This window comes from Papio anubis, chromosome 9, assembly GCF_008728515.1.
Source record: "Papio anubis isolate 15944 chromosome 9, Panubis1.0, whole genome shotgun sequence".
Classification (NCBI taxonomy): Eukaryota; Metazoa; Chordata; class Mammalia; order Primates; family Cercopithecidae; genus Papio; species Papio anubis.
In genome coordinates, this window is record NC_044984.1 from 117,367,534 (window position 1) to 117,388,838 (window position 21,305).

Below are 21,305 nucleotides of genomic sequence, written 5' to 3' on the forward strand. Positions count from 1 at the left end.
GGCCTGAGTTTGTGAGTGGGGCTTGTCCAGGGTAGGGTTAGGACCGGGCTGGGGGGTGTCCCTGGGTGCTACCTCCTGTCTCAGGTCCAGTCCTTCCTCCCCTGGGCCTTTTGTTTTCCCATCTGCAAAATGGGCTGAGCTCTAGATCCCCCAAGAGGAGGGGCGAGGGGCTGGGAGAAAGCGGGGATGACTGTGTCATGGCTGGGAAGGGGCCATCCTGAGAAAGATCCTTTCCCCAAAGCTCTGGCGCCCAGATACACAAACCGCTCATACTATGCCATGATTGGAACCTCACACAATCCCACGAGGTCAGGGTTTCCATAGTCCCACTTACAGTTGGGGAAACTGAGGCACAGAGAGACAAAATCATCTGATCCAGACATTCAGCCAACAAGGGCCCAAGCCAGGACTTGAAGCAGTGAGTGCAGGACCCCAGCATCTGCCTCTCCACCTGTCCACTGCATGCCTGGCACACAGCAAGTGTCTAATAACTACAAGCAGACGGGGATGTAACACTGCACTTCCTGTGAGCCCTGCCCTGTGCCATGTGCTTCAAATTCAGGTGGCTCCACCTATTTAATCCTCACAGCGACTTTGTGAGATGTGCACTCTCATCCCTCCCACTTAACAGATGGAGAAACTGAGGACCAGAGAAGTGAAGATTGCCCAAGATTACACAGCTTCTGAACAGCAGAGCTGGGATGTGGACTCACAGGTGTCCGAGTCTAGAATCTGTGTTCTTCACCCCTAAACTAAGATAACATTCAATATAGAAAATGCTACCAGGGGCCAGGCACGGTGGCTCACATCTCTTGGGAGGCCGAGATGGGCAGATTGCTTGAGCTCACGAGTTCGACTCCAGCCTGGGTAACGTGGCAAAATCCCGTTTCTACTAAAAATACAAAAATTAGCCGAGCATGGTGGCGCATGCCTGTAATCCCAGCAACTCAGGAGGCTGAGGCAGAAGAATCGCTTGAAACAGGGAGGTGGGGGTTGCAGTGAGCCGAGATCGCGCCACTGCACTCCAGCCTGGGTGACAGAGCGAAAGAAAATGCTACTGGGAAGTGTTCATCTAAGGAAAAGGGTTCCCAGCAGAGGGCTGGGCTGTGTGGCAGAGGTGATAAGACTGCTGAGGCTAATTGCTGGCAATGACAGCAGCTGGTGTGAGCTGACACTGGCTCTAGGCACTTACATGCATCAGCACTCACCACAGCTCTATGAAGTAGGTCCTATCATTATCCCCATTTTACAGTTAGGAAAACTGAGGAACAGAGAGAGAGGTTAAGTGACCTGCCCTGGGTCACACAAGCTAGGAAGTGACCAAGCTGGGATGTGAACCCTGGCCATTGAGTTCCAAAATCTGTACTCTCAACTCCAGAGCTCCAATCCTTCAAAACAGCCTCTCCAGGAGGTAGGCACAACCCCTACTGATTCTGAGAAGGGGTCTGAGATGCAGAGGGGGAATGGAGTGGGGGGATATAACGACCCCCAAGCCTGGGCCCTGCTTTCACCCCCACACGTCCAGGCACACTGAAGCCCATCACAGAGATGACAGTTGCTTAGTCAGCAGCTGCCCCTCCAAAGATGGTCAGGGCCGAGCAGGGTCAAGGGCAGGGGGAAGTGGTAGGATGGTTGGACACCCCCAGCCCAGGTCCTCCCTCCCTCCCCAGCCCTGCCTGTGCTGCCCACGCAGGCTCTTGTCTGCTGCAATGCAGAGGCCATGGGGAGCGAGCAAGTGGGTGAGCTCCAGTCGGAGCCCAGGGAGGGAAGCTCCTGGCCCGATGCCATTCCAGGCCTCCCAGCCAAGCCACTGCCGTCTGCACCAGGTGCTGCCAGCCGCCTCAGCTGCTGCTTTCCTCGTGGTGGGCACATGGGGTCCCTCAGTCCCCAGAAAGGGGCTGGGGCTCAGAAGTGGAAAAGGAGGCAGATCCACAAGAGACTCAAAAGCTGGACAGCAGCCCAGGGGCTTGGCTGACTCTCCCAACTTGACTCCCAGCCTCTGGGGGAGTTCCTTCCCCATCCCCTGACAGCCCAGGGTACCAGTCATGCCCCCCACCTCCAGGAGCCTATTTATCTTCATCAGAGTAAACAAAATTTCAAACACCCATATCACAGACCACCAAAGCCACATTTTGCAGATGGGGAAACTGAGGCCCAGAGAGGGAGGGGTGAGGCTTGTCTCAGGTCATCCAGCAGGCTGGGGCAGAGCAGTGCTAGCACCTGAGTCCCTGCCCCCAAGCACTAGTCCTTCTACCACAGGCTCCCAGCAGAGTGGAATCCAGCCCCGGGTCGGGTTACAGTCCTCGGTGGGGACAGTTACTCCGTTATTTTTGAAGCTACTGGGCAGAAGTGTGACCACCAGCCAAGGCTGCTTAGAGGCCTGTCCCCGCTCTCCATCTGCCTGACTCAGAGGATGCGCTGGGCTTGGCCAGGTGGAGCTAGAGGGCAAATTGTGAGCACATGGGTGACCTGCTTGGCCCGAGGGACAAGGACAAGGACAAGGTGGTGGCCAGAACAGGCCCCGCCTAGAACGGGACAAGGCCCAGGAAGACACGGGTGGCTCGCCCTGACTCCGCGCACTAAAGAATGGCACAGGATGAGCAAGTGGCCCTGTCCCCACCAGGGGTCTTGTCAAAGGCTTTTCTTCCCAGGATAGGAGATGTTGGTTGGGGTATCTCTAGGCGTCAGCTGCAGAGAAGGCCAGAAGACGATAGATAGCAGTTATTATGACACTGCAACAGAGACCCTTTGCAGAGAAGGCCAAGAGACAATAGATAAAAGTTATTATGACGCTGCAACAGAGACCCTTCACCGGGCCCTACTATGTGCCTGGCACCTCCCAACGCAGCCAGGCCTCCCCACTTCCCTGGGAGGACCCTGTGGTCATCAGCTTCGTTTTACAGCTAGGGAGAAAGAAGAGGTTAAGTGACATGCAGAAAAAGGACGAAGGCAGGATGGAGACCCGCATCCAGGTTCTCCAGGATCTCCAGGATAGAGACTCGGGGGAGGGCCTGCCCAGGCTATTCAGGGACTACAAGAAAAGGGGCCAAAGAACTTGGGTGGCCCAGTGGCCTCAGTTCACCCCTGACATGGTGAGCTTTTCACCCCGGCATGGGCCCAGACCTGGACAAGCCCATTCCATTCGCTGCGCAGCAAAGCACTGGCTGACGGAGGCCCGCTGGGTGTGAGGGCGTGACTGTGGGGGTCTCTGGCTCTGGGGTAGGACCGGGCTGGGTCTGCATGGGTCCATCCTGATTTCATCCCTGCTGAACCTCCCGCAGCCCACGTGGGGCCCAGCCTCACTCTGGGACTTGAGAAGCTGTCTCAGGTGCTCTCAGCTCTAGGGGAGGCAAAGAGAGGTGCCAGGTGCCCTCCCTCCAAGCCTCCTCTTGTCACCTGGCCCTGCCCCATCCGGAAAAGGGGAATGGAAGCCACTCCATCTCCAGGGGGTAGGGCAGAGGCGGGGATCCTGTCAGCCCAGATTAAAGCTGTCTCAGTTAATGTCAGGCCGGGGGAGGAGGCTTTTTTTTTTTTTTTTTTTTTTACAGAGGCCCAGAAATAAAGGAGGCTCCCCTGGGAACCTGCAGGCCTCACTGCCAGGGTGGATGGTGGGGAGCAGCGGCAGCCCATTGGCCTGCTGGGGAGACTGAGGAAAGGGCTTTGCCCAGGTCAGCAGGCACAGGCCAGATCCCCAGGCTTCTGCCAAAGCCTTGGTGCTCAGGATTCCTGGGAAGCCCGACATGGACAGTAGGAGCCCTCAGAAGACCCGCCAGCCCCGTCCTGGGGGAATAACAGCCATCCCAGGATCCTCCTACACCTCCCATATTTTCCAAGAGGCAGCGGCGCCTGGGGGGTTAAAAAAAATGGCAACATTCGCCCTGCGGGCGCGTAAAGGATGCTGCAGGGATGGGGGCTGGGAGCTGCGGCTGCGGGCGCCGGGAGGGCTCCAGGGAGACTCCCACCTTCAATGGAGATGCCTACTCCCACCGAGGCAGGGGTGCCCAGACGCCCCCCAACCCGTGCCTGGCCTGGCACCCTGGCCTGGAAAGGTCCCAAAACCAGGGGTCCAGGGTGTCTTGCCCTTACCTGTTACCTGGCACCAGGTGAGCTGTGGGAGGGGGCGCGCAGCAGGATCGGGTCTGTGGTGCAGGTTCCGCGCTGCTCATTGGCGACTGCGCCGGACGCGGTGCTCGCTCCGCTCTTCCCGCTGCTCCTCCCCGCCTCCCGCCCGCGCTGCGCCGCTGCAAGGTCGGAGCTGAGCCTGGCGTGCGCTGAGACCGGCTGACGGACGGGGCGGGGCCTAAGGGACGAAGGGGGCGGGGATCCTGGGACAGGGACCGGCAGGGCCTCCCGGGAGGGGCGGGGCCTCATGAGGAGTGGGCGGGCTCTTCTGGACGGGGCGGGGCTCCCGGGGAGGGGGCCGGCGAAGCCTCCGGGTGGGGCGGGGCCTCCTGGGGGCGGGGCCAAAGCTGGCCACCTGCTCACCTGTGGCAAACTCCTCCCACATCTGACCAGCCAGGCCCTCCACACTGCGCGCTCCTCACCTGGAGCCACAGGCCCATCCTGAGGGGGCGGAAATGGTTTCACCTGAAGGAGGTCCGCTTTTTAACTGGTCTTTTTCCCTGGAGGGACAGCTAGCCAGTCCAGGAGGGTGGGTTATGGTCCTCATTCATTCACTCATTCTTTTATTCACCCAACAGATATTTATTCAGTGCCTGCGCATGCCATATGCCCTTTTAAGCATCTGAAATTAAACAATTAACAAAACAAGATCCTGGCCCTTCTGGAGCTGACATTCTAGTGAGGGTGTCAGACAACATATACAAGCAAATGAGATATATTGGAAGGGAATACATTTTACGGAGAAAATTAGTACAAGATCGGGGATCCGGGGCATTGGAGAGGGGAGGCAGCGATATGTCCTCAGCGACTGCCAGGTGCTGGGAACACAGCTGTGTGTGAAAAGACAGAAAACTCCCAGCCTTCATGGCGTGAAGGGGACAGAACATCAGCAAGTAAGTGCATAAGCCCATTCAGGTACTGGGTGCAGTAAAATAAATAAAACTGGCCGGGCGCGGTGGCTCACACCTGTAATCCCAGCACTTTGGGAGGCCGAGGCGGGCAGATCACGAGGTCAGGAGATCGAGACCATCCTGGCTAACATGGTGAAACCCCGTCTCTACTAAAAATACAAAAAAATTAGCCGGGCGTGGTGGCGGGCGCCTGTAGTCCCAGCTTCTCGGTAGGCTGAGGCAGGAGAATGGCATCGACCCGGGAGGCGAGGGAGCTTGCAGTGAGCAGAGATCGCACCACTGCACTCCAGCCTGGGCTACAGAGCGAGACTCCGTCTCAAAAAAAATAATAATAAAATAAAAATAAATAAAAAATAAATAAAACTGTGTAAGTGAAAGGTGAGAAGGCGTGAGCCATGGGGAGGGAAGAACATCCTATGCTAAGGCCTGCAAGTTCAAAGGCTCTGAGGTGGGAACCAGCTTGGCCACCTGAGGACCAGAAAAGGGTCCATGGGTCCTGAACCATGGGAAGTGGGGAGTGGGCTTACGGCCCAGAGGGACAGCATGTGAGGCGAGAACTGCCCACATCCCCGGATCCTCCGATCAGGGGCTTTTTTTCCTGAGACACAGACTCCAGAATGGAGTGCAGTGGCAAGTTAGCTCACTGCAGCCGCCGCCTCCCAGCTTCGAGTGATTCTCCTGCCTCAGCTTCCCGAGTAGCTGGGATTACAGGTGTCCACCACCACGACTGGCTAATTTTTGTATTTCTAGTAGAGATGGGGTTTAGTCATGTTGGCCGGGCTCGTCTCAAACTCCTGACCTCAAGTGATCTGCCCTCCTCGTCCTCCCAAAGTGCTGGGATTAGAGGTGTGAGCCACACATGCCCAGCCCTCTCTGAATTGGAAATGTCCTCTGCTATTTGGTGGGACAGCTTCTTTGGAGGGGAATTTGTTCAGAACTTACAACACTATGTTGTTTTTTTTTTAACCCAGAAGGAATTTCCTGTACAGATACACCTGTGCAGGGGAGCTAAGGTACTAGCTTAAAGGTAGTTACTACAGGAGCAAAAGTCTGGAAATAACCTAAATACCCTTCCACAGGGAACTGGCCACATAATTAGAGAACACCTGTTCAACAGAATACTCTGTAGCAGGAAAAAAAATAGAAGATATAGAGTTATATAAAGGTATGGAATGACCTCCTAAATGTATTAAGTAAAAACCAAGGAGAGAATAAAGTTGAACCATGTTACTATTTGTGCAAAAACAAAGGCAAATATCTAATTGTACTTGAAGACGATATTTTGGATGGACTGTCCAAAAAGCAGGAGTCGCTCAGAGCTGGGCTCTGTCATTTATGCTGTGTGACCTTAAAGAGGTGACTTTGCCTATATGAGCCTGTTTTCTCATCGGAGAAATGGGGTAATAAAGATATCGACTGCATCAGTTAAAGGTAAAATGTGACAAGGCCAGTGAGGGCAGCCCCTGGCATGTGATAAACTTTCAGTAAAGGAAAACAAGGATTATTTTTAGGAGAGATGGGATGACTGAACCTTTAGGTAACTATTAGCATAGTATAGCAAAAATCAACAGGAGCTGTCAGAAATGTGAAACGGACAGAAACAAGTCGGCCTCATCACATGCCGTTTCTTCACATGGATGTTGCTTTCCAGTGATCAAGTTTGCAAGCTCTCCAGTCTCTCATTCCTCTGTACCTTTTTTTTTTTTTTGACGGAGTCTCGCTCTAACATCCAGGCTCACTGCAGCCTCCGCCTCCCAGGTTCAAGCAATCTTTTCACCTCAGCCTCCCGAGTAGCTGGGATTACAGGTATGCACCAACACGCCCAGCTGACTTTTCTACTTTTAGTAGAGACAGGGTTTCACCATGTTGACCAGGCTGGTCTCGAACTCCTGACCTCAGGTGATCCACCCGCCTTGGCCTCCCACGGTGCTGGGATTACAAGCATCAGCCACTGCACCCGGCCTCTCTGTACCTTTGCATAGCTTGTCACCTCTGCCAAGGATGGGCTTCTCAAATCCTGGCCACTGCATCCCTTTTACATATCTGGCCCACTCTCCTTGCACTTGAAACAATCTTAGAATGAGAGCTTGGTGAGGCGGGGAAGGTAAGTTGCAATGCCAGGTGCACTGCAGGAGGCTGTCAGCCTTGTGACAAGGGGAGGGTGAAACAGGTGAGGCACAGGTGAGTGGGGCACCGGTCACTGCCTTCCCAGCATCCTTTCCACCCCCGCCCCTGCTGTGTGGCAGCCAAGTGGTTCCATTGAATCCCCAGCCTAGTCATAGAGACTGGCTCTGGTAAACTTGGACTAAGAACCATTGTGTGAGTGACTGCTAATGGATACAGTGTCTTTTTGGGTAAGGAATGTTCTAAAAGTTGATTGTGGTGATGGTTGCACAACTCTGTGAATATACTAAAAACTCTTGAATTGTACACTTTAATTTGGTGAATTGTATGGTATGTCAAGTATATCTCAAAAAAGCTATTATTACAAAAAGAAGGCCAGGCAACTGGCTTATGCCTGTAATTCCAGCACTTTGGGAGACCCAGTTGCTACAAACAATTTAAAAAATTAGCTGGGTATAGTGGCACATGCCTGTAGTCCCAGCTACTCAGGAGGCTGAGGTGGGAGGATTGCTTGAACCTGGGATGTTGAGGCTGCAGTGAGCTGTGTTCATACCACCGAACTCCAGCCTGGGCGACACACCCTGTCTCAAAAAAAAAAAAAAGAAAAAAAAAAAAGAAAAAACACTCCATGCCATATGCCATCAAGGAAATGCAAATTAAAACAGCAATGTGGTATCAATACACACATCCTAGAATAGCTGAGATCTGGAGCACTGACAACACCAAACTCTGTCAACGATGAGGAGCAACAGGAACCCTCATTCATCACTGCGGGGGATGCAAAACAGTACAGTCAGGGAGGAAGGCAGTTCGGCAGGTTTTTTTATAAAACTAACTATATTCTTACTACATGATCAAGCAATCACACTTCGTGATATTTACCCAGAGGAATTAAACATTTACGTCTACAGAAACACCTGTCCACAGATGTTTATAGAAGCTTTATTATTATTACTTTTGCGATGGAGTCTCACTCTGTCTCCCAGGCTGGAGTGCAATGGCATGAACTCAGCTCACTGCAACCTCCGCCTCCCAGGGTCAAGCGATTCTCCTGCCTCAGCCTCCTGATCAGCTGGGATTACAGGAGCCTGCCACCATGCCCGGCTAATTTATTTATTTTTTTGAGATGGAGTCTCACTCTGTCACCCAGGCTGGAGGGCAGTGGTGTGATCTCGGCTCACTGCAACCTCCATCTCCTAGGCTCCAGTGACTCTCCTGCCTCAGCCTCCCGAGTACCAGGGATTACAGGGGCACGTCACCATGCCTGGCTAATTTTTGTATTTTTAGTAGAGATGAAGTTTCACCATGTTGGCCAGGCTGGTCTCGAACTTCTGACCTCAGGTGATCCGCTGGCCTCAGCCTCCCAAAGTGCTAGGATTACAGGCGTGAGCCACCATGCCTGGCCTCTATGTCAATTTTTTTTTTTTTTTTTTTGAGACGGAGTCTCGCTCTGTCGCCCAGGCTGGAGTGCAGTGGCAGGATCTCCGCTCACTGCAAGCTCCGCCTCCCGGGTTCGCGCAATTCTCCTGCCTCAGCCTCCCGAGCAGCTGGGACTACAGGCGCCCGCCACCTCGCCCGGCTTATTTTTTTGTATTTTTAGTAGAGACGGGGTTTCACCGTGTAAGCCAGGATGGTCTCGATCTCCTGACCTCGTGATCCGCCCGTCTCGGCCTCCCAAAGTGCTGGGATTACAGGCTTGGCGCCCGGCCTCTATGTCAATTTTTAAAGTATGTGTATATATACACATATACAAACATATACATTTGATTACACATTCATGTACATACATTCACATACACATATACGTGCCACTCTGGAATCAGAATACTCTAATTCCAGAGCGTTCTAATTCTGGTTCTGCTATTCACTAGGTTTATGACTCTAGATGGGTTCCTATACCACTGAGCCTCAGTTTCCTTATCTGTAAAATGGGGATAATAATACCTTAAGCAGTCAGCAAAGATGTCAGTGCTGGCTGGCAGCACACGTTGATTCAGTACTTTCTGGTAAATATTCTTCTCGCTGCTGCTCCCTGTGGTGACTGAGCCCAGAGTGTCTGGAAGGGGGAGGGGGTCCATGGAGAGGGCCAATCTAAACTGATTAGCAGGCCGGGCGCTGTGGTCTCAGTTCCAGACCAGCCTGGCCAACATGGCGAAATCTCGTTTCTACTAAAATACAAGAACTTTGGGAGGCCGAGGCCGAGGCGGCTGGATCACGAGGTCAGGAGATTGAGACCATCCTGGCTAACACGGTGAAACCCTGTCTCTACTAAAAATACAAAAAAAAAAAAAAAAAATTAGCCGGGCGTGGTGGGGGGCACCTGTAGTCCCAGCTACTCAGGAGGCTGAGGCAGGAGAATGGCGTGAACCCGGGAGGCGGAGCTTGCAGTGAGCCGAGATCGCGCCACTGCACTCCAGCCAGGGCGACAGAGTAAGACTCCGTCTCAAAACAAACAAACAAACAAACAAAAAACAAAAAAATTAGCTGGGCGTGGTGGCGCGTGCCTATAATCCCAGCTACTCGGCGAGGCTGAGGCAGGAAAATTGCTTGAATCCGGGAGGCAGAGGTTGCAGTGAGCCGAGATAGCGCTACTGCACTCCAGCCTGGGTGAAATTCCATCTCAAAAAATAAATAAGTAAATAAACTGATAAATAGTACACGCTCATCTTGCAAACTGCTGCAAAGGGAGAGGGGGTGAGGATGGGGTGGGGTACTGCATGTGCCAGGCCTGCCTGGTGGCTGGCTGGGGAGCCGACCTGCTCTGGGCCTCCTGGGGAAAAAGGGCAGTTAGGCGGGTAATGACCACTGAGCAGGGGAAATGGATCCTTTCCTAGATAGCAGGGCCTCTCGCTATCACTGGGCAATCAAGACGGCTGTAAAACTTTAAACACCTTCTCGGGCCAGGCAGCTCTGCACGAGAAAACCCCAAATCCCACATACTCCCACCACTCCCAGAAGCCCTGTGGTGGTGAACTGGGGAACTCAGAGGGCAGACTGTTGGGTTCAAACGCCATATTTGTCCCTTACTGGATGTGTGACCTGCGGTGGGTCCCTGTGCCTCTCTGGGTCTCAGTTTCCCCATCTGTAACACGGCGATGTAATAGTACCTAGCTCAAAGGTTTAATGCTGGCAGATCACTGAGCAAAGGTGCGGGGACGGAAGAGGCTCGGTCGGCACGACTTGTCATTTGTTGGCCGCGGTGAGACCACGCCCCGTCGCCATCCCACATCTGACCCCGCCCTCCCGCGTGCGCCGGGATCGCCACCGGAAGTAACGCGAGGCGGAACGTTTTAGCGGAGACACTCACTGGGGCACTCTGAGGTACTCCAAGAGACTGTGGCGGAGGGACCGGAAGCGCCAGGCAGGGACCCGGGGTAGATGCTAAATCCAAACTCAAACGCAGAGGTCTGGATGATTGAAGCAGCGGCGGGAACTAGTAGGACCTCCGAGCTCTTTAAACTGTCCTCAGCCTTCCCCGTGGGCTCGGCCGGTTCTCCACAAGCTCCAAGCAGAAGAGGGGCCGACGTTTAAGTCAAAGGCCTTGGGGCTCCGAGTCCCTCCCTCTCCCCGTCCTGTGAAGGCGCGACCCAGTTCAGCTGTCTGTAAAGTGGAGCCATTAGTCCCTGCCTCGTGGTGGGAAAACTGAGAGGCGGAACGAGGGGGCCGCCGGTCCCAACCCGTCCCAGGAGCATCTTTCTCCGCAGACCGTTTCCTGGCGAGGTGCATCTTCGTCCTTTTCCGCCCTTGGGAACTTACAGCGGCCCCTTGGCCGCTGGTTCCGCGCCTCCCGCGGTTGGGGCGTACCCGGAAGTGCCCCTGCCTAAGCGGGCAGGGCCGTGGGCGCTTCACTATGGCGACGGTGGCGGCTCCGCGGCGCTTCTGCCGCTGCGCCTGCTTCTACACGGATAACTTGTACGTGGCGCGCTATGGGCTGCACGTGCGCTTCCGAGGCGAGCAGCAGCTGCTCCGGGACTACGGCCCGGTGAGTGGCCGCTGTTGTCCCTACGGAGCAGTGGGCAGAGAGGGGCAGTGGCGGAGGGAAGTTTGTCCCCAAGGTCGTTTGCTTCCCTTCGGCGCGCACCGCATCCTTAAATACAAGAATGACGGCCTCTCTGTGCCTCAGTTTTCTCACCGTAAAGGGGTAATAGTATCTCTCTGTGAGGTTGTGAGGAAGGAATGAACACGCATGTAGAGGGCTTAGGACAGGGCCGGGCTCAGCTTGCCACCTTATAGCAACACCAGCCCGGAGCCCTGCCGTCAGCTTGACAAGGTTCCGGAGTTCATCCTCTCCATGATCCTTTGAGGTCGGGGCTCCTCTCCCCATTTTAAGCAGGGGAAACTGAGGCTTAGAGAGTGAAGGGACTTCCTAAGGGCATACAGTAATGCTCAGTGTTCTTTCTGCTCCCAGATCCTGCGCAGCCGAGGCTGTGTTAGCGCCAAGGACTTCCAGCAGCTGTTAGCAGAGGTACCAGTCCCCTGCCCCTGCACAGTTCGTCCTTGTTAGATTTGTGTCCGCAGCTTGAGGGGTCCCCTAGCCTCAGTCCCTGATCCCTGAAGGATCACTTAGGCCCTCACTTTCCTCCTTCCTGCCCCCTACTCATCCCTCCACACCTGGGTCTTGGCACCAGGAGAGAGAAGGGGAAATGCTGAGTTGCCTAGTCATGCCGTTCTTAACACCTCTGCGAGATAAGCACAAGCACCACCCTCATTTTGGATTGAGAAGCTGAGGCTTAAAGAAGGATCACTTGCCCAAGCTTTTTTTTTTTTTTTTTTTTTTTTGACATGGAGTCTTGCTCTGTCGCCTAGGCTGGAGTGCAGTGGCGCGATCTCGGTTCACTGCAAGCTCCGCCTCCCGGGTTCACGCCATTCTTCTGCCTCAGGCTCCCGAGTAGTGGGGACTACAGGTGCCCGCCACCAAGCCCGGCTAATTTTTTGTATTTTTTAATAGAGACAGAGTTTCACCATGTTAGCCAGGATGGTCTCAATCTCCTGACCTCGTGATCCACCCTCCTCGGCCTCCCAAAGTGCTGGGATTACAGGCGTGAGCCACCGCGCCCGGCCACTTGCCCAAGCTTTTACAGCAGGAGTGGATGCGATCCTAGCCGTGGCTTCCAGACCCCTGGGCTCCTCACACCTTCCCACATACCCCGCAGGCTGCTGCCAGGGTTGCTGACCCACTCCCTCCTCCCCCTTCCCCTGGAGTCAGTGGTGGGAAGCTTCCCAGGAGAGTCCTCAGCAACCTCTGAACACAGGACTTGGCCATGACTGTCTCCCTCCCCTGTGTGGGCCCAGATGGTTGAGGTACATCTAGGGGTTCTCATCCCAGCTAGGCTCAGGTTGGGCAGCCTGAAACAGGATGGGTCTCCTTCTAGAAGTCCCTTTCAGCTAACAATCTGGAACTTGCAATTGACACAGATAGATTCAGGAGTGTAGGCTAGACTTGGCTTCCAGCCTGGGCCCTGTCTGGCGTTCCTGGGCTTCCGTTTCTTCATCTGTACAGTGGCCTCAGGAGGATGGGAGGCCCCACCTGGTAACAGCCTTGTGCCACCCCAGCTGGAGCAGGAGGTGGAGCGGCGGCAGCGGCTCGGGCCGGAGTCAGCAGCTAGGAAAGCCCTCATCGCGAGTTCCTACCACCCAGCACGGCCTGAGGTCTATGACTCACTGCAGGTACCAGCCAGCCAGAGTGCTTGAAGGCCGGTACTGGAAAGAGGAGGTAGCATCCAGGGCTGAGGGGCTGCTTGTCCCATAGCTGGTGTGTTCTGCCCCCAGGATGCAGCTCTGGCCCCCGAGTTTCTGGCCGCGGCTGAGTACAGTGTGTCCCCGGGCGCAGACCTCAAGGGCCTTCTCCAGCGGCTGGAGACAGTATCAGGTGAGGTCCTAGCCCTGAGACCTGGCAGGACCAGGGGATGGCAGCCTGGGAAACCTGGGTGTGGGATACTGGGGTCCCTCCAGCCACCATCTCTGCCTCCAAAAACCAAAGCAGCAGGAGCTGGAAGGGTCAGTGGGACCAGCCTGCCAGGAACAGGACATCTGCATTCATTCAATACCTGCCATGAGCCTGGTATCTTCATTCCTTCCTTCACACCTTCCTTCGTGCCCTCATCCAGCAAATAGTAGGTATTTGTGTCAAGTGTGGGACAGCTGGCACACTGAAACAAGGCTGATCCAAGATTTTTTTTTTTTTTTTTTTGGAGATCGGGGAGCGCGCTGTCGCCCATGCTGCCCTGCAGTGGCCGGATCTCAGCTCACTGCAAGCTCCGCCTCCCGGGTTTACGCCATTCTCCCGCCTCAGCCTCCCGAGTAGCTGGGACTACAGGCGCCCGCCACCTCGCCCGGCTAGTTTTTGTGTCTTTTTTAGTAGAGACGGGATTTCACCGTGTTAGCCAGGATGGTCTTGATCTCCTGACCTCGTGATCCGCCCGCCTCGGCCTCCCAAAGTGCTGGGATTACAGGCTTGAGCCACCGCGCCCGGCCGATCCAAGATCTTAAAGGGACCACTGAGATAGGTGTGGGCAGGGTAAAGGGACCAGTAAGGAATGGCAAAGCCCCGCCCCCCAGGGCTGGCAACGGGAGGGAGCAGTTACCACCTGGAGTTGTGGCTCTGGGCAGAGGCCTGGAGCCATGCCAGACTCCAAGTAGGGCAAAAAATGCCCCATTTCTCCTCTTACCTTTGGATTTCCTGCTGGGCTCACTTATTGGCTAAACCCAGCAGGAAATGCTGGGCAAGGGAGGTTTGCGTATTGTTTAACCTCTGTGACTCAGTTTCCTCATCTGTAAAATGGGAGCAACAGTAACCCCCTCTCTTAAGGCACCGTGATGATCAAGTGAGTTAATCTACATAGAGTGCCTGACACAGGCCCGTACCTAGTGTTTGGAAAGTGTTTCCTCTTACTGGCACTGCTAGCCTGGGCTAGGGGCTCCTGTGGGAGACAGATATGTTTCCCCTCACGGAGGCTGTGCTTTGTTAGGGGGCATGGGTGGAAGGAACTCCCCTCCTCCCAGCCTGGGGGTGCTCTCCTCATTGCCTTCCACTCCCCGGCAGCTGAGATTGTGCTGAGGCTGTTGGCTGGGGCAGGGCCCAGGCTGCGAGGTGGCCCCATCGGGGGCACACTAGCCCTGCACCCCGGGCACTGGTGCATCTGCCAAGAAATGTTTAGGTTTCCATTCTCAGCCTGGCTTCTTCCCCCTCCAGGGCCCAGCAAGAAAGAACAGCCCCTCCTGGCCTTCCTGCTGGGGGACAGAGGCTCCCAGAGCCACTTCTGAGTTGGGGTACAGACCTCGGTGGCTCTTCAGGTGAAAGGAGGTGCAGAGAGCCTGAAGTTGGCTCTGTGATCCCAGCTTGGCCGTCACTGGCCTGCCGGGTGTCGCTGGGCTACTTCCTTTCCCTCTATGGGCCTGAGGACCCATATGGGAGCTCCCAGGGCCAGCCCTGTGGACACTTGTGGAGTCTGGGGAATGGTTCCGGGCATAAGTAGGGGGGCATGGGAATCAGCCTCCCCTGCTCCTCATGTTACTTCAGTCATCACAACAGCCCTGAAAAGCGAGGGCCTTATCCCCATGGCACAGGTGATGAAACTGAGGCTTGGGAGAGTGAACAGACACGCCCACACTCACATGGTTCACGGGAAGACTGAAGCCCAGGCTTGGCCGGCCCACAGCCACATTCAGGCCAACAGACCATCCCTCCTTCCACAGGGGAGAAGCGCATCTACCGGGTGCCTGTGTTCACAGCACCCTTCTGCCAGGCCCTGCTGGAAGAGCTGGAGCATTTCGAGCAGTCGGACATGCCTAAGGGGAGGCCCAACACCATGAACAACTACGGGGTGGGTGAGGCCTGGCCAGTGGCGGTGGAGGGGGTGGCTGAGGTCAGGAGGCAGTGTTGGAGGTGCTGCAGATGGGCAGCCTGCCCGGGCTGCGAAAGGTCACAGTGGGATCACGGCGGAGTGGAACCCCAGGGTTGCAGCCCCCTAGTTTCCTTGCTGACCCCAGGAATCCCCTCCCAGGTGCTGCTGCACGAGCTCGGACTGGACGAGCCGCTGATGACACCACTGCGGGAGCGCTTCCTGCAGCCACTGATGGCCCTGCTGTACCCCGACTGTGGCGGGGGCCGGCTCGACAGCCACCGGGCCTTTGTGGTCAAATACGCACTGGGCCAGGACCTCGAGCTGGGCTGCCACTATGATAATGCCGAGCTCACCCTCAACGTGGCCTTGGGCAAGGTCTTCACAGGGGGCGCCCTGTATTTTGGGGGCCTCTTCCAGGTGAGTGTGCGACCCATGCGGCAGGACCTGGGGCAGCTGTGAGTGCCCAGGCCTGAGCCGTGCCATCTGCAGGCACCCACAGCCCTGACGGAGCCCCTGGAGGTGGAGCACGTGGTGGGCCAGGGTGTTCTCCACCGTGGCGGCCAGCTACATGGGGCCCGGCCTTTGGGCACTGGTGAGCGTTGGAACCTCGTCGTCTGGCTCCGAGCCTCTGCCGTGCGCAACCGCCTCTGTCCCATGTGCCACCGTGAGCCCGACCTGGTGGATGATGAGGGCTTCAGTGATGGCTTCACCCGAGAGGAGCCAACCACGGTGGATGTGTGTGCGCTCACCTGAGGCTGCTTGGGCCCAGTGTGGGGGTGGCAGGGCAGGTGAGGGCTCTGTCGCCTTGGGCTGGGGGTAGAAATAAACTCCCCGCAGCCTACCGCATTTCTTGGCTCGAGGCTGTGCCAGCTTCTGGGTCATCCTCTGGGCAAACAGGCTGCCTTAGTTCAGGTTTGTCGGAAGCAGAGTCTGGAATGAGGCTTCGGCAAGGGAGTGAGGGAAGCAGGGGAGGGGAGGGAGCAGCTGGGCAAGGAGGTGGCTTCAGAGGAAGTCCAGCCTCAGCAGGACCTGCAAAGAGCTCCAGGCAGAGCCCACAGTACCACGGTGTGCCCACACCATCGGTTGGCTCCCAGATGAGGAGACCAGAGAGGGGTGAGTAACTTCCCATGCACTTATCTCCAGGGCAGGGTACCTTCCAGTAGCCAAGGGAAGCTTCCAGAGACAGCACAGATGTGAACCCTCAGCAGCAGGCATCCCCCCCAGTGGCTCGGTGGGCCACCAGTAGCATCTTCTAGATGGCAGAGGGGGAATGGCAGGGCCAGGAGCCAGGCTGCCTGGGTTCCCATTCTGCTGCTGGCACTTCCAGCTGTGTGGCTCTGGATGAGCCTTTGCCTTTTGGTGCCTTGGTTTCCGCATTTAGCACCTACTTCCTAGAGCTGTTTTGAGAGTCAGATACGCCGATGTATCTATATAAAGTGCTTTGCAAGAGCCCTTTGTGTTTGCGGCTGTCATTATTGTGGAAGAGTTGCTACTTGGGGGCCTGAAATCGGATGAAGCGCACAGCCACGATTTGGGTTACACATTTGAAAATCAGGGGGCTTCCATATTGCAGTCTTGAGTTCGGTCTCCCTGGGAAGGTGGGGCCACCAGCCCCATGCCCCCGTTGCACGGATCAGCTGGAGCAGAATCCCGGCTTCCCTCCGAATGGGCCTGGGTCCATGCCCGCGCTCACTGCCAAGATCTCTCTGGCCCCTACGGACACGAGTTTGCGACCTCTGAGTCACTGGGTGGGCTCGTGGGCGTCTCACTCTGGAGCTCACGGTCGTACAGAGAAGACAGCACCAGCCGGGGAGGAGGGCGGCGCGCGCGAGGGTCGCCTTCTTCCCAGGGCACCGGGGGCGTGGGTGCTGCGGGAGCGCACCGAAAGGGCAGCCTTGGAAGCGGGCGCAGCTTCGGCAGACACAGGCCTGAGGGGCTGCGGAGCTCGAGGGCCGGCGCCAGGCTGCAGGACACGGCCTCGCCCCGGCGCCCCTCCTTGCCTCTGCGGGAGGTGGGCGCGCCCAAGACGGAACCTGGGGCGTCAGAACGAAAGGCAGTGGCGCCGCGCTTCCCGGCCGGACAGCCTCCAGCGCAGCTCCCCGGCCGGAAGCCTTCTCGCCGCCGCTTCCTCTCGAGAAGGCGTGGGGCGGGCTGTCCGGCCCGCAGGGCGGTCAAGGTGGGAACGGAACAGCCCCAGGGGACCCCTTGAGGCGGCGAGGGCGCTAGGCTGGAGGGTAGGAGAGCGCGGGAAAGCGCCCCAGACGCCACTCGCGGCGGACTGCGGCTGGTTCCCAGGGGCTCCGGGCCGGGTGCGCGGGCGTGGGGCCTCCGGGTGGGGGCGCGCCCTTAATAGGCGCCGCTGCGGGGACTGGAGTCGGCATGAGAAGCCGGAGTCCCCAGCATTGGGGGTGGGTGAGGGTCGCTTATTTTCCCAGGGCGGTGACGGGTACTGGGCGCCGCGAGGCCCCAACCCCGCTAGAGCCGCCCTTGGAGCCCGCCCGTGGCCGGCTTGGGGGGCTTCGGCTCAAGCGCTTCCTCCCCATCGCTAGCCCGCGGCGCCATGGCTCACGTCGGCTCCCGCAAGCGCTCGAGGAGTCGCAGCCGGTCCCGGGGACGGGGGTCGGAAAAGAGAAAGAAGAAGAGCAGGAAGGACTCCTCCGCATCCCAAGGTCGCAAGGCCAGCACGGCCCTCGGGGCGGAGGGTGAGGACCACAGGCATCGGGGAGAGGAGGCACAGCCACTTCCCGGGGAAGTCGGGGCGAGCAGCGGTCGGGGACGCTCAGTCATGCCTCTGTGCATCCGGGCCTGAGATGTGAGGGCCAGGCGCCACGGGAGCCGGGAAAGGGCTCCTCCGGGAAGCTCCATCTCTGTTCTGGAAAGCCCCGCAGGAGGCGCTCACCCTGTAGATGGTCTGTGCCTGCCCCAGGCCAGAGTAGGGGACGAAGGTTTACCTCTTCCCCTCCTGGCCTTCTAGCCTCACCTTCTCCCTGCATCACAGAGAGAAGCAAGCACAAGGCCCGGAGGAGACCACGATCCAGCTCCTCCTCCTCCTGTTCCAGTTCTAGCTCCTCTTCTTCCTCCTCGTCCTCCTCCTCTTCTTCCAGTGATGGCCGGAAGAAGCGGGGGAAGTACAAGGACAAGAAGAGGAGGAAGAAGAAGAAGAAGAAGAAGCTGAAGAAGAAGGGCAAGGAGAAGGTGGAAGCACAGCAAGTGGAGGCTCTGCCGGGCCCCTCGCTGGACCAGTGGCACCGATCAGCTGGGGAGGAAGAGGATGGCCCAGGTACTGTGCTGCCCAGCACCTGAGAGGGAGAAGGTCCCTTCACAAGGCCTGGCCACCACCTCCATCTTCCCTTCCAGTCCTGACGGATGAGCAGAAGTCCCGAATCCAGGCCATGAAGCCCATGACCAAGGAGGAGTGGGATGCCCGGCAGAGCATAATCCGCAAGGTGGTGGACCCCGAGACGGGGCGCACCAGGTGGGGAGCCCTCGGCCTGACTTACACCGCGGGATCTGGGAGTGTTGGCCGAAGATGTGAGGAGCCGGGCCGGGTGGGGGTGCTGCTGCCTGAAAAAGGCCAGATGTGGGCAAAAAACCATCACTGCGAGTAAGCAGTTGTAGGGGCTGGAAGGGCCTGGAGGAGGCTTTTCAAAGGGCTGTTGTTGGCGGGGCTGAGGCTGGCAAGGTGGAGCCCAGCTCGGCTGCCTTTATCAGGGAGAGTGGGTGAGGGCCCAGAGTCGGCCCACTCAAGGCTGCGGGGCAGGAGCCTGGGACCCCTCTGCCGGCTGCTTCTGGTTCTGCTCCTTTGGCATTAGGGGAGCTGCCTATTCCTTGCTGAATGGAGACCCTCCCACCCCCAGGCTAATTAAGGGAGATGGTGAGGTCCTAGAGGAAATCGTCACCAAAGACCGACACAGAGAGATCAACAAGGTGGGTGCGGCCCCTCTGCCTGCCATCCACCCCCAGCTCTGTTTGTGATATCCCCCTCCTCCTGTGTGCTTTCTTCCCCAGCAAGCCACCCGCGGGGACGGCCTGGCCTTCCAGATGCGAGCTGGGTTGCTTCCCTGAGGGCCCCGGCTGGCCAAGGCCTGTGGACGGTGCTGGCGACCCGGCCTGGGCAGGCTTCAGGGTGCCAGTGGGAAGCCTGATGAGTGCTGGTGGCCTTTTCCCCGTGGATTGGCCTCTGGCCCAGCCCAGCCTCTTCTCAGGGGCAGGGGGTGGAGGATGGGGTCACCAGCCTGCTCGGCACCCCCATCTGAAACAGCGACACTTCTAAGCTATTAAAGGTTCTCTGGTTAGAGACTTTCTCTGTTCTGTGGCTTTTTGTGCTGAGGGGGAGGGAAGGGTGCTACATGACTGCCAGGGGAAAACAAGGGCTCCGGGAGCTTTCGGGAAAAGCTGGGGTGTCCTCTGGTGGTAGTGAGCACAGGCCACACCAGCGCCTGAGCCCTCCTCATCTTGCCTGGACCAGACCCCATGCCAGCTGAACCCCAAACCCAGAGAGCTGGCTCTGAAATGCCATGCCCTGAGGCATGGAGAGAGACAGCTTCCCCTGCCATGTTCATTCCACAGATCACAACAGTGCAGAGCCAGGTGCTGGGGCCGGGTGGCCTGTGTGGGAGGCCTGGCTCCTACTGCCCAGCTGTGTCCTCCATTCTGAAGCAGGGAGGCTCACAGCACCCGCTTCACGGGGGGTCTGTGAGGGCAAACTGAGTTCCAGCCCAGGAAGGAGCTAGAATCAGGCTAGGCCCAGAGTCAGCCCTGCACGAATGTGTTGGCGTCACTGTGAGTGTCACTAGCGTTACTGTTCCATGCCCCCATCCCACCATGCCCCACGGTCGCCAGTGCAGTAAAGAGACCCAGAAGGAAGCCTTCCCGCTTCTTTAATTGGTGTAACAGACATGACGTTGTATACAGAGCACACTCAGGCCCAATGATGCGGGGACAGCAGGGACGGGTGGGGAGAGTGGGATGCTGCTCACACATGGCCCAGAGAGACAGATGGCACATGGACAGACCAGACAGGAGGGGCTGAGACGTGAAGGCTGTGATGGGGCGGGCAGTGGGACTCAGACCGAGCCAGGGAGGGGTGGGGGTCTCTGCTGAATCCCTCTTTAGAAATCAAAGAGAAGGCAGGTGGTGGGGCCTGGGGCCTGGGGGTGTGGTGGGAGTGGGACTAAGGCTTCTATTCTAACAGGCCTGGGGGGTGGCAGTCAGCAAGGCCTGCCTCACCCTTTGGTTATGACTGGTCAGGCCTGAGCCCTGCAGCTCAGCACCCAACTCTGTAAACATTTTTGGTATTTTTAAAGGACGTTGCCCTCCCTCTCTCAGTTTCAGAAAGACTGGTGCTTCCTCAAGAGGAGAATGTGCCAAAAGGAATCTGAAGGGAGGAGGAAAGCAGACCTGGATACAGAAGAGACTTCCCATGGGGGGCGGGCTGCCCACCTTGCCATCTATGGCTGAGGGCCGCTGGGAGAGCCCCAGGGGACTATTGCTGTTGTCCTTGGCATGGCTGGCGGCTGGGCAGGCAGGTGGGGAGCGAGGAGCCGAGGAGCCGTGGGGGAGCTGCCCCCTAGGGGAGAGGCTGAGCCCAATGCCCACAGGGCCTCCCGGCCTTTATTGCAGGAGGGCCCGAGACTCTTCCAGGTGCTTCTCTGGATGGCTGGTCACCGAGGCAGCAGGCAAGACAGGATGAGGTGGGGCCGAGAGTGGAGGAGGCACTGGCCACAGGGCCCCTGACTGGGGCTGTGATTGTCGGGCCAAGCGACTTCCCGCTGGGAGCAGGGGTGTCAGATATTGCACTTTCACTGCAACAGTTACATGAAAACTTGGTCCATAAAATAATCGTTGCTTTATACATAATGCCTGAAACAACAACAAAAAGCTACATCTTAAATATGAATAAACCCTGAAGGTTCCATCCCTCCAGACATTTTTCTCTGCACAAAATAAATAGCTTTCACTCTGTATAGACCCACTTTTGCAGAACATTTACACGACCCTTTGGCTGTACATATCTACACACAAGAAAAACTTAACATCACTCTGTGCACCTCCCCAGCCCCGTCCACGCGGCCCAACGCCAGGCCCAGGTCGGCCGTAGCTTCTTGGGGACGTAGCCTGTTCGCTGGACAAAGGCTGAGGCCAGGCAGGCTCTCCCACCTCAAGGAAAGCCGAGGAGCAGCAGAGGGGCCACTGGAGCTGGCCATTGAGCGCCACAGCCAAGGTACGCTTGGTGCTGGGGAGAGAGGGCAGACGGTCAGACCCAGCGTGCAGGACAGCATGGTCCTTGTTCAAGCGAGAAATG

At 57.1% G+C, this 21,305-nt stretch overlaps 4 protein-coding genes across 35 annotated transcripts in view; 2 read left to right on the plus strand and 2 right to left on the minus strand.

Annotated features, from left to right (window-relative positions):
* Positions 1 to 10,470, minus strand: part of ABCB9 (ATP binding cassette subfamily B member 9) — a 54,799-nt gene extending 44,329 nt beyond the window's left edge. For all 7 annotated transcript variants that reach the window (XM_021923097.2, XM_021923095.2, XM_017946296.3 and 4 more), the window contains exons 1-3: positions 10,265 to 10,470; positions 4,588 to 4,744; positions 4,087 to 4,300 (exon numbers count right to left, since the gene is read on the minus strand). The gene's annotated coding sequence lies outside the window, so the exon portion shown is untranslated. The remainder of the gene's footprint in view (positions 1 to 4,086; positions 4,301 to 4,587; positions 4,745 to 10,264) is intronic.
* A 486-nt stretch (positions 10,471 to 10,956) lies between these two features.
* On the plus strand, positions 10,957 to 16,450 carry OGFOD2 (2-oxoglutarate and iron dependent oxygenase domain containing 2). Of its 7 annotated transcripts, none has more exons than XM_021923099.2 (8): positions 10,957 to 11,139; positions 11,566 to 11,622; positions 12,658 to 12,824; positions 12,927 to 13,026; positions 13,141 to 13,270; positions 14,853 to 14,980; positions 15,161 to 15,418; positions 15,491 to 16,450. In XM_021923099.2, the coding sequence occupies exons 1-8, from the start codon at positions 11,008 to 11,010 to the stop codon at positions 15,752 to 15,754; spliced, it is 1,236 nt and encodes a 411-aa protein (XP_021778791.1). In that variant the 5' UTR covers positions 10,957 to 11,007; the 3' UTR covers positions 15,755 to 16,450. The 7 variants fall into 7 exon arrangements, with proteins under 7 accessions (XP_021778791.1, XP_021778793.1, XP_021778792.1 ...); XM_021923101.2 differs by having other exon boundaries at positions 12,711 to 12,824; XM_021923100.2 differs by having other exon boundaries at positions 12,711 to 12,824; positions 13,141 to 13,218.
* Positions 15,860 to 19,305, plus strand: ARL6IP4 (ADP ribosylation factor like GTPase 6 interacting protein 4). The gene is given in 9 exon segments (XM_031650865.1): positions 15,860 to 16,675; positions 16,678 to 16,762; positions 16,764 to 16,952; positions 16,984 to 17,177; positions 17,551 to 17,703; positions 18,000 to 18,281; positions 18,359 to 18,476; positions 18,859 to 18,928; positions 19,010 to 19,305. Coding segments are annotated over 9 exon segments (1,311 nt in total). The 5' UTR covers positions 15,860 to 16,512; the 3' UTR covers positions 19,067 to 19,305.
* Positions 19,306 to 19,864: 559 nt separating this feature from the next.
* PITPNM2 (phosphatidylinositol transfer protein membrane associated 2) overlaps positions 19,865 to 21,305 on the minus strand; it is a 167,185-nt gene continuing 165,744 nt past the window's right edge. For all 20 annotated transcript variants that reach the window (XM_031650858.1, XM_021923084.2, XM_021923080.2 and 17 more), the window contains one exon: positions 19,865 to 20,863. The gene's annotated coding sequence lies outside the window, so the exon portion shown is untranslated. The remainder of the gene's footprint in view (positions 20,864 to 21,305) is intronic.

Bases quoted from the DNA above. Each gene is read 5' to 3' on its own strand.
- OGFOD2 (XM_021923099.2), top strand. From the start codon at position 11,008: ATGGCGACGGTGGCGGCTCCGCGGCGCTTCTGCCGCTGCGCCTGCTTC. The intron at 14,981-15,160 runs GTGGGTGAGGCC...ATCCCCTCCCAG, and splicing joins ACACCATGAACAACTACGGG to GTGCTGCTGCACGAGCTCGG. The intron at 15,419-15,490 runs GTGAGTGTGCGA...TGCCATCTGCAG, and splicing joins ATTTTGGGGGCCTCTTCCAG to GCACCCACAGCCCTGACGGA.